The sequence below is a fragment of the Antechinus flavipes genome, chromosome 3 (genome assembly GCF_016432865.1).
Source record: "Antechinus flavipes isolate AdamAnt ecotype Samford, QLD, Australia chromosome 3, AdamAnt_v2, whole genome shotgun sequence".
Lineage (NCBI taxonomy): Eukaryota > Metazoa > Chordata > Mammalia > Dasyuromorphia > Dasyuridae > Antechinus > Antechinus flavipes.
In genome coordinates, this window is record NC_067400.1 from 367,933,714 (window position 1) to 367,949,706 (window position 15,993).

Genomic DNA, 15,993 nt, shown 5'->3' on the forward strand with positions numbered 1-15,993 from the left:
TTTGTTTAAATTATGCATTACAGCTTCTCAAACAGCTGTGATAAAGTGAAGAAAGGAAAGACAACTGCCAGTATATAATAGACCAATATTAATATCTCAATCTTTCAAGAGGCTCTGCAATTTAACTTTTCTGTCAAGTGTAACCTTTACATTTCCTCTAAATTATGGGAAAAGAAAAGAAAAGGGCACTATAACAAAAACCATTAGCATAAGAGAAATCTGGGTACTTCATTCTCCTCTACATCTTCAAGAAAATGGCCATAGTATTTTCTCCAAGATTAGCAAGGATCCTTCTCACCACACATTTGCTTGACTGTCCAATCACAGATTTGTTCATATTCAGTTATCAATCTCCAGATCGTATCTGGAAGATTTTGAAAGCAACTTAAAAACTGATCAGAAAAGCACATAGAAAAGTCATTGGGCTTATGACTTGGAAATAAAGTGGGCTTCAAACAGAACTGATTTTCTGACTTCCTTTTATGTTGATGGTGAAACTGAAGCCCAATAAAGTTAATGACAGTTAAGTTCAATTTATTGGAAGACCTTTTGATACAATTTTAATAAAAGTCCCCATTTGGAAGATGCACTGCTAAACCTAGCCATCTCTAATAAGAGAAATCTGTATAAATTGTTAAGTGAAATATCCAGTAAAACATGCTCAGGTGTCTTATTTCTGAATTCTTTTAGAGAAAAAATATAGTTTTAGTGAACAGGCTTTCAATCTTCAGAGCTACATATTTAAGACAGATAAGGACCTTTATAGGTCCTAGGATGCAAAAATAATATATCAATATATTTTTTAAAATAACAACAAAAAAGGCTCAAACATAATAAGTAGGTCTACACATCCTAACCATCTGAAACATCAATATCAAAGATTAAAAAAATGTGGGGGCAGAGATAAGAGCTAGAATAAGAGATCAGGGACAAAATACTTCAATTACTCTGCTTCTATCTGCTTAGATGTTTTCCCTTAGTACATAGCTGTGATTAATAAAAGTTGGTCTAGATACTTTTAGGTGCTTTTGAAACATAGATGCCCATTTAAAAATCTGAAAGTGGGGGCCAAAGGCAGTCTGTCTCACCCTCTTTTGAATCACCAACTGTGGATCATATATCTTTATAGATACTACTGAATAAAAGTGAAATCAAGGACACACGAATGTATATTGTGAACTATTTCTGAGTTGATCAATATTAATCATTATTAATCAATATAATCAATAGATTCATGAAGTGGAAGTGCTGCTCACCTTAATAGGGTTTTATTATTGTTTATTAATCACCTAGATGTTATAAGTTCTAGGTTTTGCCACTCTTTCACATTCTTCTGAGGAATTCTAGATGTTATGATATGTAACATTGATCAATAGAAATAGGCAAATGGGATAGGAAATTCAGGTCTATTTTAAATATATATAGTTTCAAATATTGATACTAATGCAATTCATGTTATATTTCTGTTAGACAGAAACTAGGCATAAACCAACTCCTCACAATATATTCCAAAATAGAGTCAAAATAGATAAATAATTTGGACAAAAAGAGTATAAATATAAATAAAACGGAAAATCATGGGAAATTTTAACTGTCTGATCAATTGATAAGGTAAAGATTTTTGGTCAAACAAGAGATAGAAGGGATTGCATGAAGTAAAATAGTTAATTTTTATTTTGTTAAATTAAAAAAGCTTTTATACCAACAAAAATAATGCAGCCAAAATTAGAAGGAAAATAGGAAACTGGGAAATGCGGCAAATTTCTCATAAGGGCCTTTATCCTCAAAAATACCATTATCCTATAAGAAATGATAAGCAGAAAAACCTGAACTCATGCAAAATGAAACAAGAAGAGCCACGAGAACATTGTAGACATAAAAACAATATTATAATAATGATCAATGAGCAATGTTACTGTGATAAAAAAAGAACCCATCAAGAAAGAGATCCAAGATACTTCCAAAAGATCCATATGAAAAAAAAATTTCTTTGTACCTCAAGAGAAAAATTTAATAAACTATAATGCATATTTAAAAATAGAAAGAAATAGTTTCTCACACAGTGATCTTGTGATGTATTTGGAGGAAATGCTATTTTTCCCATTTTCTAGACAAGGAAATTGACAGAGCATCTTGTTCAAGATCATACAACTGTTCAATATCAGATTAGAAACTCAAATTTATGATTTCTCAATTTAAGTCCAATGTTCCTTTTGTTGCACCATGGTGATTACAACTTAAACATATTAAAAATAAAGTAAACAATTTTTGCTTTTTTATTTTTTTCAACATGGAAAATATGGAGATATATTTTTCATGACCTCACATATATAATCAAAATCAAATTGCTTATTTTCTCAAAGAGGGATAAAGATGAGAGGGAGGGTCAGAATTTGTAATTCATTTTTTTAAAAAGATGAATGTTCTTATATGTAATTTTAAAATGTTTAATGACATAAATAAAATACTTTAAAATAAAATAAATTTAAACATGCTAGATTTAATTCTTACTTCACTATTTGCCATTTCACATATCTATTTTTAAATTTTTTATACTGTAAAGATATTTTTTTAATAAGAAAAAAGTGATGGCCTTAAACATTATATTTTCTTTTAGATCTGATTTATTTAAATGATTATTTAAGAAAAGATTGTTGCTAGACAACTCTCTACTGACAATATGTGTGAGAGGAGACTTAGAATATAATTTGTTTTCCCCAAATTTATTGAAATTTATGCTCATTAAATTGGTAGCAGTAATTATATATTTCAAAAGAAGGAGTAACTAATTAGGTTAGGAAAAAAATCCAAACATCTGGTACATAGTATAACTAAACTTTTGTTTTGGAATCCCTAGTTCATACTCATGTTACATCTCTGTGACCTAATAAATATTAATGGTTTATAAAGATAACAAAAATTAGATAAAAAATTAGATTTTTCAGGGACAATACTGGGAAAGTTATAATTTCCCTTTGACATCAGTTTTAACTAGCATTAAGTTCTTTTAAAGTAATCAGCAAAAAAGCTAACTACATACATAAGTGGTAAAACTGTTTAAAATATTTTACCTTAGATTTCAAATATCTATCACCTTTCCTGTAACTTTCTCTTTCTCTTCAAAAAAAGTTTTCCTTACTAGAAAGCTTTTAGCTCTTATGTTCTTGAAAAGCTCAAGAGTATTATGCCATAAAAGCAAAGTTTCTATTTCAAATAAAAATATCAAAAAAGAATGAATGGAAGAAAATGTCGCAATTTCACTCACACATAATAATCTAATTTATTCACCCAGACTATTTAAGACAACAAATAATGATTTTTGGTGGTATATTTGATCGACTTTGAATTGAGTCATAATACTTTTTGTCATAGAACTTTAGTGGGATTTTCAAATATAAGCTTTTCTTTAACTATTGTAGGAAACTCAGAAGTGTTAATCAAAGTGCACATTTATTCCTCCATACCTTGTTGTTTCCTAGGATCATATATTTGAAGCCCAAACAAAGGTGGTCTTTCCTGTCTTAATAATGTCACTTCACTGGTCATCAAATCTAGTTGGAAGATGGAGCCATTCATGTAGTCAGTCCAGAATACATAATTTCCATGATGTGACAGTCCAAAGGGATGGTTGAGTTCTTTTCCACTATAGACAACCTAGAATATATCAACAAGGCAATAAATAAATAAATAAAACCCAACCCCTCTCAAAAAAAAAAAAAAACACCCAGATCAAATCTTTCTGGTTTGGGCAGCTACTCGGGTAAAAACAATATTTAAATAAATAACTCCGTTCATAATAAATTCATTTTCATGGATATGTTTGTTTTGCAAACAATTTGCAAAATAACTCTTTAGAAACAATTTAATTTCATTAACATACCTATTTATTGGGTATGACACTCATTATTAAAAAAAATCCTAGTTTATATTTATTTTTCTCTCACCAGTGTTGTATCACTTTATATGTGCTTATTAGTAATGGCAATATGTCACCAGTGAATAACCCTTTACAAATAGTTTCTCTCAGTGACCTTGTGATGTATTCAGAGAAAATGCTATTATTCCCATTTTGTAGACAAGGAAATTGACACTTAAAGCATCTTGCTCAAGATCATACAACTGGTCGATATTATAGAAGAAATTCAAATTTATGATTTTTTAATCTGTCCAATGTTCCTTTCGCTACACCCTAATTTCAACTTTAACTATTTCTCTGAGCCTAAAGTGATTCTGATACAATGAAAAGAGTGGATATAGATGGCCCAACTCCTTTCCCAGCTACCAGTAAAAAAAACAAAAAAAAACAAAACCCTTTTTTTCAAAAGAAACCACAAATGAGACAAACTGCCATTTCACCTAAACCTAAGTGCATGTTTCCTTTGTGCTCATTGTTCTCCAATCCCAGAGTTAGCTCTGTAATACTTAGTTTTATAAAGTCCTGAATTTTTATCTATCCCTTTGAATTTATAAAGTTAATTCTAAGCTGATTGACTATAACATTCTGTTTTCCCTCTCAGAATTTGACTTGTTCCATACCCTATTCACAAGAAATATAATAATTGCCCCGATCACAGAAAGAAGTAAACTTCATCATAGCTATAACTAAAAAACATATTTCTTGACTCACTCTCCTGTCTCTTTTCCTTATTTTCCCTTAATCTATCATGTAGAAAAAATGAATTGCAATAACTGGCATAAATAGGGAACAATTATAAATGAGGGGCAATAAAACCTCTCCCTCACTGCCTAAATAGTTGAAGCAGATAAATTGTATAATGTCTAGATTTCTGAGCCTGGAGTCAGGAAAATCTGAATTCAAATCCAGACTCAGACACTTACTAGCTGTATGATCCTGGGAAAATTATTGAATCCCATTTGCCTAGGTTTCCTCATCTGCAAAATGAGCTGAAGAAAGAAATGTCAAAAGAAATGTCAAACTACTCCAATAACTTTGCAAACTATAAACATGATTTCTCTAATAACTATATGTTGGAACTTTCCTTCATTCAAAGCAGAACAATGGATTTATGCATCCAGTCAATTAAAAGGAATTTTGAAGGTTTGAGTTTTTTCACCTATCAATGATCCTTTGTGAAATGAATTTTAGATAAATTTGGAGATGACTGCAGAAGATAAACTAGCCTCAAAAAGCTCAAGGAAGGCAATTGCAGCAATAATTGCAGACTTGGGACTTTCCAAACACCTTACTTCCTGACTTATCATGTATGCCATTGAATCTCTTCTGCCTCTCCAAAAGTTTCTAAAAACTACTCTCATTCCTTTCTTCTCTTCTTGGAGCATCTGGAGAACTCTTTGCAAGTCTCTGTTCTCTTGTAGCATCTTCCTCCTCAAAGCTTTTTCTAAGACAATAAATTCATTTAAATGATATATTGAACTTTTTCATATGAAATCCCTTTATGGATCTGGCAGCCATTTGTTTATATAAGGAAATTCCAAATGGGGACATGGAAATTCAGACAGAAGTGAAAAACAACTAAATGAAAACAGTAGTAGTAGTGGTAGAAGTGGTAGTAGTGATAGTAGTAGTATCAGTAGTAGTAGTTGTTGGACTAATACTAGTACTAGTAGTAGTGATAGTACTAATAGTAGTAGTAGTAGTAGTAATATTAGCAGTGGCTGAAACAAATATGCTCATATCTTCAACTAAAACTACATAATTTAATAGGTATGGCTATGCAAAAAAGACATAGACAATCAAAGAAAAGACAATAATTTTTAAATGTGATCTTTGTCCCTTAAATGGGTGCTTCTCTTAATTATTGGAGAAATCATTTAAGATTGGTGCTTTTCCTTTCCATGAAAAGAATCCATAGTGCTATAATGTGACTAAAGAAGGGATTTAAAGTCATCTTTTGCTTCTTCTCCAAAGGAAAAAGAAATGCCCTAAGAACCCTCAATTTTTATAGTGAAAATGCACAATTTATCATAACAGGCCTCAGGTGAGAAACACATCAGATAAAAGCACGTGTCCTGAAAATAGGATACATTTACTGTAATGCCAAAATCTTATAAAAGTCCCAAGTAATGGAAAAACAGAGAAATAATAGTCTGGGAATTCTAAAGTGAAAGGCCTCAGTGAAAGTTTCTTTGTCTACTCTCATATCCTTAAATTTTATAATCACAAGTTTTTGTGCTATATATATAATAATATATGAAACAACCAGAATAGAAAGCCTATATGGATATATATATATATATATAAACTTTATTCTGAAGTGAGAAAGGTCACAACTACCAGATTTTATTTTGTTTTTGTTTTTGTTTTGAAAAGATTGCTATTGTTAATTTCAAATCAATAAGAAATATGATTTTCCAATCTTAGGAGAATTTAGTCTCCAATGGTAATTTCATATTACAAATTAGTTTTAAGCAAATCATGCCTACAAAAGTAGAAAAGATGAAGTGGCTAGTTATTCTGAGTCAGATTTTAACTATTAAATCTTAATTTTGCTCAAATTCTTTGATTAATGCAGTCCTACTCAGCCTGAGGTGATTCTGAGATCTGAATTCCAGGTTCCCTGAAGTTGATTGAAGATGTTTAAATAGTTTAACCTGAACTGAGTTTGATTTGATTTATTCCACATAGATTTATAAAAAAGAGTAAACAGGGAAACAATTGGAATGCCTTGCCACCTCCTAAAACAGCAAGAAATTATCCCAGAAATTTACATCAAGCAGAGAGAAAAGCATTAGACAAAAAGGGAGGTTTTAGTTGCTCTATCTACAAATCAGATTAGTGCCATAGGTTGTCTGTATTGTCTCTCTTTCCCTCTGTGTCATACCTTTCTATTAAATTATTTATCCATCCTTTAAAGCTCAACTCAAATGCTACTTCCTAACCGAAGCTTTCTCTGGTTTACTCTCACCTAGCAAAACTTCCCTTTTTACAGCTGATAACCTGTTTATCCTTGGATTCTCATAAAGTGAAATTTATACCTTTCTTTTATACATTAGTATGTGTTAATTTGATCTATAACTGTTTGCTTATTTGTCATATATCTCCTCCTAGAGATATATGAGGCAGGACAGATATTTGAGAACGATCAGCATAAAGATTACCAGGCAAAATGATTTAGAGAGAGAAAAGAATCCATGCCAGGATCCTAAGGATACAGTTAGGGTTGGAAGGCATGATCCTGAAAAGGATCCAAAAAAGTAGACTGGAAAAGAGTGGTTAGATAAGTAGAAAAAGAGAGTGTAGTTTCCCAAAAATCTAGGGAGAAGTGATAATGTCAAAGGCCAGAGAGTATTCAAAAATGAGGATTAAGAAAAGGCCACTGGGTTTGGCTATTTCAGGTGAGGTCAGAGATCTATGCTTTATCTTAATTTATTAGCTTCCCCTTGTGCCAATTATCTAATCTAGTTTTCTGCAAGGAATTCTCACCTATTATAAGCATCTCCACAGGCTACATATTGATTTAGAAAACCATATATTACTATAATCTATATTTTATTATATTTTTTGTTAAATATTAACCAATTAGCATTTTAATATTATTCAGGTTACACTGGACAGTGTTAGGACCATATGTGGGCTGAGAACCATTTATTGTCCATCTCTGTTGTATGGAAAGTCTTTCCCATTTTTTAATTCTATGCCTTCTTTCTGTGATTTATTTCCTGTTTATCGTATACATGGCTTGTTTTTATATATTTATTTCTTTGTTTTCTACCCAATTTTATTATGAATTGCTTAAGGTCAGAAACAGTCTATTTCCAGTTTAGCACTGAGGCTGGCACAAAATAGGTGCTTAATAAATGCTTTAAAAATGCTTAATAAATACTAACTGTATTGAATGTAGCCTTAGGCAAGCATTAAGTAAGGAGAGAGGGTTTATCGATTTAGTCCATGGTAAATTTCAATCTATGAGGAAAGTCAGAAAAGATATACTTCAATAAGAAGAAAAGCCTTAGTAAGAATTGCTAAAATAGTAATGTCTTTTGGTAAGGACTCCTGGTCTTTGACCTGACCAAAACAGAGACTTGTATTTTTCTATTATGTGTATCAAAATTTCCAAAAGACAGCTATAGATATTTTAAAGTACTGAAAGAGATTACAGTTCAGGAGAAAACATCAGCTGAAAATATTTTTGGATATTACTGATATGGAAGCAGAACTGTGGCTAAGAATGGATTTTGTGACTTTGTAACTAAACTTCTTGGGAACTTCCCAAGGGAGAAATTTCTATGCAAAGCATCCTTATACTGTAAGTTTCATTAGGAGAGATTCACAAGGTACTCTAGAATTTTGTATTATACTTATGTTGCAATAGTTAATTTTTTCTAATAAATTTTTTATTTTAATAAATTTCAATTAGCATAGTTATGAAGGAGTTGCTATTGGCCAAGTGGTCTAGCCAATGAAAGAATGTTTTATCTAACCATGTGCTACCACTCATTCCTCAATTCAGTGGATGGAATCAGAATTATTAATGTGCCTGAGTGAAAACATTCCCAAAGGCTCCCTGAATTCTTCAAAAGACACATATCTCTGACATACGTGGTATTCTAAATAAATGAGGAGATGTATCTATCCTTTATACATCTGTAGATAGCTGTGTAAATAGAAGACATATATACATCTGAACTAAGAACTCCAATAGTTCATTTGTGTTTTTACCAAATGTAAAATAATGATAAGAAAAGGGAAGAAAAATTTCCAGTAAAAACTAATAGTCATTATCAAAAAAAAATTACTCTCCTTGCTAAGACTCCTGTACCAAAATTCCAAATACTTGGATCGTGAATTAGTTTTGATACAAGAACATGACCTACTAGTGAAAAGTAAGATACACAGAAGTGCTTGATTATAATACTAATTGTATTCCAAAAACAAAAAAAAAAGATATTGGTATGTGGGAAAATTAATACAAAGTTTTCATCTGGTCTAGTCAAATCCAGTTATATTAGGGCCAGGAAAGAAGTGAGTCACATCTCTAATTAGAGAATGAAAGGACTTTCTGAGTAATCAAGACCCTCAAATACCTGTCTTTGTCTCAGAGTACTGAAAAAAATCCTCTTCCTTATGATTTCTCTGATACTGTCAATGTGTAGTTCAGTCTGAATGTGGAGATGAGCTCAGATAGAAACATTGACTAAAGTTCTATGTTACAGTATAACCAGAGTTATTAAAAATAATTTTCATAGACAAGTGTTTATTGAGTGAATCACTTCTATATGTAGAGCATTGTATAGATATTGCTATCCTTTCTCTGTGAGAAATAAGCATTTATAACTCAAATTATTGTTAAAACAATGTCTAACACTGACAACTAATTAGTGGAGTTTTGACATGTAAACAATATTTCATGGAATTAAAAGAGGGTTGAGAAATGGGAAATAAATTATAGAGGATTTTTTATTAATTTGTGATATAGTTGACAGTTCATTATTTAAATGGAATATGTTTTTCCTATGGTGCCATGTGGGATTAATGTGTTAAACATGAGAATAAGAAGTGATTTTGCCTGCATTTATTTTACCTTTTATTTCTATCCCTAATCCTGAAATAATCACTTTAATCATCCTTGCAAACAAGTACAAATCAAACTTATCAACTAACATTAAATGTATCACCTTTTGGCTCAGCAGACTATGACTCCACAAGTAAGAAAACCTTTCTTTAAGCCAGTTGGCCTAAAACTTAACACATTTGTGCCACAAGTTCGTTTGTACTTCTATGTTAAACCCTTTTATTAGGATGTTAGTCTTGAGAGCATTATGTTGTTCATTTGAACAAATGCTCCATAATTATTTTGTCATTTGATGTGGATTAAAATGCCAGCTGTAAATGTTGAAGATCTTTGAGTATATAGTTGAATGGTTCAGTCATAGTATATTTCTTGTAATACAGGGAAATTGGAACTTAAAACAACTCTGATGTCCTGAAAGCTTAAAAAAAATCCTTGGCATACCGCAGAGAGCTGTGCCTGGTCTCCTGGAGGTGAGTGCCAGCTGCACTGCTTTCAGCTCAGCCGACTTTGGCTACCCCACAGAGACTATTGGCAGCAACCTCAGAGGGGTAAAAATAAACTTGAAAGTATTTTTAACACAACACAACAAGGCTCTGTGAAAGGAAAAGCCTGTGGGTAAAAACAGCAGCATTTGTCCTTTACCTTCCTGTTAGTTCCATTCAAAAACACTTTTTCAATATGATCATAATAGGCATCACACCAGTACAATGTGTTGGTGTGAGAGTCCAGAGTTAAACCATTTGGCCACAGCATCTTTGAAGTCACAAAAATCTGTCGATTGAAGCCGTCCATCCAGGCCTTCTCAATTCTTCCCACGCTGTCATCTATTTCATCCTCCTCCCAGTCTGTCCAATACATCCATCTAAGAAATTTTAAATAAGAGCATAAAGATATTATTTTAATCAGACACCTAACCAAAAAAGGCCTTGAACAGAGATTGTAACATTAAAGAAATTCAATCTGGTCTTTCTCTGTATGGTTATTTATATTCTAAGGTCATTATCAATGAAGTACCAAGGGAAGAGGAGCCTTGGCAATTACCTGCTAAATCTAATCAGTGTAGACAGTCCATCTGGCTATGTTAAGGCAAAAATATTATCTGGGTTGGTAGAGGGCAATAGTAAAATTGAGAAAAAACTGTCAAATCTCTATTTCCCTTGGTATATAAAAAGTCTCAGAAGAATACTTTGTCTAGGAAATGACTTTTATTTTGTATTTCAATGTTTGGTGACAGCTTTTTAAGTGTTGTTCTCAAAATTGAGAATAGAATCAATTATGTGATTAAAAAGCAGATTGACTGACATGAGAATCCAGGACATAGTTAATGGCCTACTCCAGACTTTATTTAATCTCAGATGAATTATTTTTTTTAGGGTAGGCAATTGGATTGTCTTTGTTCTAAAGGGCACAGTCATACTGGGTTTGTTTGGCCAGGTCTAATTTGTCTTCTTGATGCAAATTATCTGTGTTTTATTGCTGCTTATTACTACCCCAAAACCCACAGAGGATGATTTAGCTGCACACAACTTTAATAACAGCGGGTTAACTGACCTTGAGATTTTGAGCTTCAATTCAATCTCAAATGAAAGCAGCTGCCTTAAAAAAAATCTTTTGTGCAAGCTACAAGGAGGGGAAAAATTCATGGGCTTATGTCCCAGTTCTCTCATGGGTAGGGTAAAAAAACACCCTCTGTGCATTTGTTTTAAGGTCATGTGAAAGGCCTTGAGTTATTAATTCAATTATAAGTTTTAATTCAGTCCTCTCCCCTGTCTTCCTATTAGACTACTATCTCCAAGAATGTCTTTATTATGTACATCGATCCTACATAACTATCCTCTTTTTGTGGGCCACCAAAAACTGTTTAGCTTCTTGGGTGGTAGCTTTTTGTGTGTCTGAGTATGCTTACAATGATCACTAAATTACAGAATCACAACTGCCCAAAGAAGACTATGGTGCATTGATAAACTTTTTTCTCTATCTTGTATTTTCTTCAAAGAGTGAAAATAATTGAGATATCTCATAGGTTCATAGATTTAAATTTGGAAAATTTGACTAGTTGATTGCTATCTGGATTGCAACTTATTATTTTGAATTTATATTGCCATTGCAGAAATTCAAATACTATTTACCTTCTCAAAAATGTCCATAATCTAAATATTTTGTAAACATAATCAACAGGGACATCAAGACCACAGACATTAAGTGACTTATCAAAGGTCACTTAATTAATGTGATTGACAAGCCATCTCTGAATCCAGAATTTCGCGACCAACTCTATAGCCACAATCCACTGAAATTACTTTTTCTTCCCTGTTTTTATTTTTACTTCTAAAGTTCCAATATGCTTCTTACAAGAAGTCTATACATATCAATGCTTAGATATTATACTACTACTACAAATCTAGAAATAGATAACATTTATACAGTAATTAGAAGTTTACAAAGCACTGTCAATATCTCTTCATTTGATTTCAACGTTCTCTGCTGTATTGCTTTGTGAAAAAAGTTCCTCAACCAACAAGCTCTTATTAAATGCTTATTATTTTCAAGCAGTAGAGTACTACTAGATGTACAAAGGGAAAAACTATTATCTTGAACTCCTAGAGTTTATATTCTTATGGGAGAGACAACATGTACATATATACAAGTTCATATATACAGAAACGTTCAAGATAAATATAGTATAATATAGTATGAATTAAATATAACCTTAGAAAGAAAAATTCTAGCAGAGACAGGATTAGGGTAGACCTCCTGAAAAGGGTGGGAAATGTTTGAGTTTAGTCTTGAAGAAAAGGCAAAAGTGAAAAGGAAAAAAAAAAAAAAGATCTGCTTATAATCAGAGGTAAATAAACCCTGATAATTTTGTGTGTGTTTAATACATACAAATATACATAATACATACATAAATGTAGAATACAAATACAAATAACATAAATGTGTATTTAATACATACAAAATAAGTAGTAAAATAGATGCTTGATAGAAATAGGAAGTGAATTAGCCATGTGCTTTGGTAAATCCATCAACTCTAGAAACATCATCTTCAGCCATATGCCTATTCCCATTCTGCTCCCTGAACCTATCATTTTGAGAAGTTAACCTGGTGGAGGAGAGGTTTGGGTCGAGGTTCCAGCCTAACCCAGCCAGCCCCAGGGCTCCTGCAGGTAGTTTCTATAGAGTAACCTGGAGTGTTTGTACTTCATACTGGTTAATCCCTATTTGGGGTCTTTCTTTGGGTATTCTTGGGTTATCCTTGGAGTACCCCTATTCTGCTCCAGATTTTCTGTTTTTCACCAGTCTATGTTTCTGTATGGTGCAAATTTGTTCTATTTGTGGGGGAAATCTTGGGAGCTTGAAATTTTCTAACCAACTCTGCCATCTTCTCAGAATCCTCTTCCTTTTTATAAGTGTCACAGTACCTTATTGTAAAATTTGGGTTGTTATTATATAGTAACACATATATTTTATTCTGAGTTTCTAAACTTTTTCTATATCATCTACTGACCTTCCACAAAGCCTATTTAATTTCTTATGCTGACATATGATATATCGAAAATATGATGGAGAAGTCATGATATAGAAGGGATAACTGTAATTGATTGATAGGTTGAAATGGTATGGAAGGCTTTCAATCTGTATTGTTGGAGGGAGGGTCCATATGTATGAGAATTTTAACTTTCCATTTAACTTTCTGACATAAAGCATATTTTAAACTTTTTAAATGTGTCACAAATATTTCTCCCACTCATAAAATCATAGGGTGTGTTAGACCTGAAAATGGTTCGATAGTTAAAAACTTGTTAGCTATGGAAGATGTAATAAAATTGTACCTCTCTATAAATTAAAAAAAAATGCTAAACACTAATTTTTTTTTAACAAATCTCCTACCTAGGGAACAATTTTGTATTCAAGTCTTCTGAGGTTATAAATATATAGATATTTAATTATATAAATCAGAATTTTCTCCATTATAAAGTACATAACAAAATACAATTTTGAGTGCACAATTTCTAAACCTGGATAATTGAAGGTAAACAGGGATCACTCTGGACAAATTAGTGAAATATTGAGATTTCTTTTTGGAAACCACACTCTATCATAACCTTTCTCTAGAGTGGCTCTCTTCCCAATTCATGAGGCTATTATCATCTAAGCACTCTTCACTTCCCTCCCAGAAGAACTTAAACCTTTCACCCTTATCCCCCTCTTTTCTGCTTTGAAACCATTATCAAATCAGTTCTCTCACTACTCCTGGACAAGATGTGTTCATCTAATTTCCAGTGGCTTGATATTTACATGTAGTGATTTTTGAAAATAAAATACATTTCCCTGGATACCTCCTTTATGTATAAAATTACCACTCTTTTGCCCTCTTTCCCCCAGCCCTCAGGTCAATATATAACTTCTTTGAGGGTTGTGAATATCTTTGTTTTTTACATATGTGTCTCCAGTGTTTTTATATATATGTGTCCCTAGTGCTTAGCACAGTGCCAGGAAGACAGAAAACGCTTATTTAAAGGCTTGTTTTTTAGAATCACTTGTTGGTACAATAAATGAGCTTACTGTGCCCAGAGCCAGAAAGTTCTAAGTTTAAACCCTAGTTCAGATACTTATCAAATTGTTACACTCTGTGCAAATCCCCTAACTTTTGTTTCAGTTTTCTCAACTGTAAAATGGGGATAATAATAACATCTACTTCTCAGGGTTTTTGAGACAATCAAAGGAGATCAAATATGTAAAATGCTTAGCATACAGACTAGCACATAGTAGGCACTGAATAAATGTTTACTTGAGTTTTTCCTTTCTGGATTTCTGTGTTCTTCTATCACTTTCTAGAATGATTTGGAAAATCCATATGTTCAATTAAAGAATTACAGAATCTTAGAAGGAGCCTTAGCTATTTTCTAGTCCAAACTCTTCATTTACACTTAAGGAAACGGATGCAGAAAAATTAATTTGCCTAAAGTCAATTATTATAATGAATATTATCTCTCAAATAAAGTGGGACTTTGATGAAATATGCCCCCTTTCCTCACAATATAGTAAACTGAAGGTGCAATCTGACGTTGTCAGCACCCTGGTGCAAGCTTTCATCACCTACCTGCACTATATCAGGTGACCCTCCTTAGTGGTGAAATGATGGTGGAACAAAGAGCTTCAATGACTGAGTGTTTCTGAGAGGGCAAGGAAAAAGTCTTGATGACCGCCAATGTGAGTGCTTGAGTTATCAATGTTGAACAAGTGTCTGTGGTTATCAACTTTTACCTGCCAATGGACAAGGATGAGAATCCAGACAAGAAGACATACCTTCATCAGATTGGGTACATGGAACACTCTGGCAAGCGAGGCCTGGAAGTAAACATGGTGCACAGCAAGCAAGCATGAACATTCTCAACAGAATCCAAGTTTCAACTAGAAGACTGACAGATTGGGTGCAGATGATTTGGATGAGATTGAGGAAAATAGCCAACTAAAAAGCATTGGCTCGAGTTGACCTACAGCCTCTGGATATGCTTCATCAGCTCCATTTGGAGCTGTACAATCTGCACTATTGCAACAATTTGCTGTGATCTCCCTGTCACAAATCATTCCTCATTCTAATCTATCCTCTATCCATCAAAATGATCTTAAAGTGGAGGTTTGACCATGTCAGCACTCCTACAGTGGCTCCCTATCACTTCCAGGATCAAATATAAAATCCTCTGGCTTTCAAAGCCCTCTATAATGTTTCATGCTCTCTCACTATACCTTGTCCCTGGCTCCATTTCTGCAAGCCAGTGACAATCATCTCTTTGGTGTTCCTTGCACAAGATAGCCCTACTCTGAATCAGGACATTTCCCTTAGTTACCCTCTATATATGTAATGCTTCCCGGCCTCATTTCTGTCTCCTGGCTTCCTTTTAAGTCAAAATAAAATTCCATCTCCTATAGAAAACTTTTCTGAATACTTTTAATTCTAGTGCACTTTCTCTACAGATTATTTCCAATATATCCTATATTATAACTTGATTGTATGAAGCTTTTTAATACTATCTCCCTTGTTAAAGTGTGAGCAGAAACTTTTTTTTTTAACTTTTTCTTTATATATCAAGTACTAACACAGGGGAAGTGCTTAAAATGTTTATTGACTAGCTTGTCATTGTGTCTGTTTGCTTTGCTTAAACTACTTCTTTCCTTCAAGGCACTGTGTCTAAAATATACTATGTGCCTAATAAATACTTTATCATTCATCATCTTTCAAAGCAGGGTTCTGTGTCTGGGACTGGGGAAGAATGATATGACTGAAAATAAAAATATATTTTAAAAATCAATAAAACATTTAAAACAAAATAAATTCAGACCTTCAAGTACATATCTATTCTCATAATTTTATTCTAAAACTCTACCCAGCAGTAGGCAATAGAATCCAACCCTGGGGAATGATGTGTACTTTAGGATTCCAAGGAACAGATTTCAAAGAGTTCATAGAAAAGGTAAGTAGATCCCAAGGCCAAAA

At 32.7% G+C, this 15,993-nt stretch overlaps 1 protein-coding gene across 1 annotated transcript in view; it reads right to left on the bottom strand.

The window, feature by feature from the left end:
- LRP1B (LDL receptor related protein 1B) overlaps positions 1-15,993 on the bottom strand; it is a 2,056,943-nt gene that overhangs the window by 981,224 nt on the left and 1,059,726 nt on the right. The window contains exons 13-14 of the mRNA XM_051990638.1: positions 10,137-10,356; positions 3,465-3,654 (exon numbers count right to left, since the gene is read on the bottom strand). Coding sequence (XP_051846598.1) covers positions 3,465-3,654; positions 10,137-10,356 — 410 coding nt within the window. The remainder of the gene's footprint in view (positions 1-3,464; positions 3,655-10,136; positions 10,357-15,993) is intronic.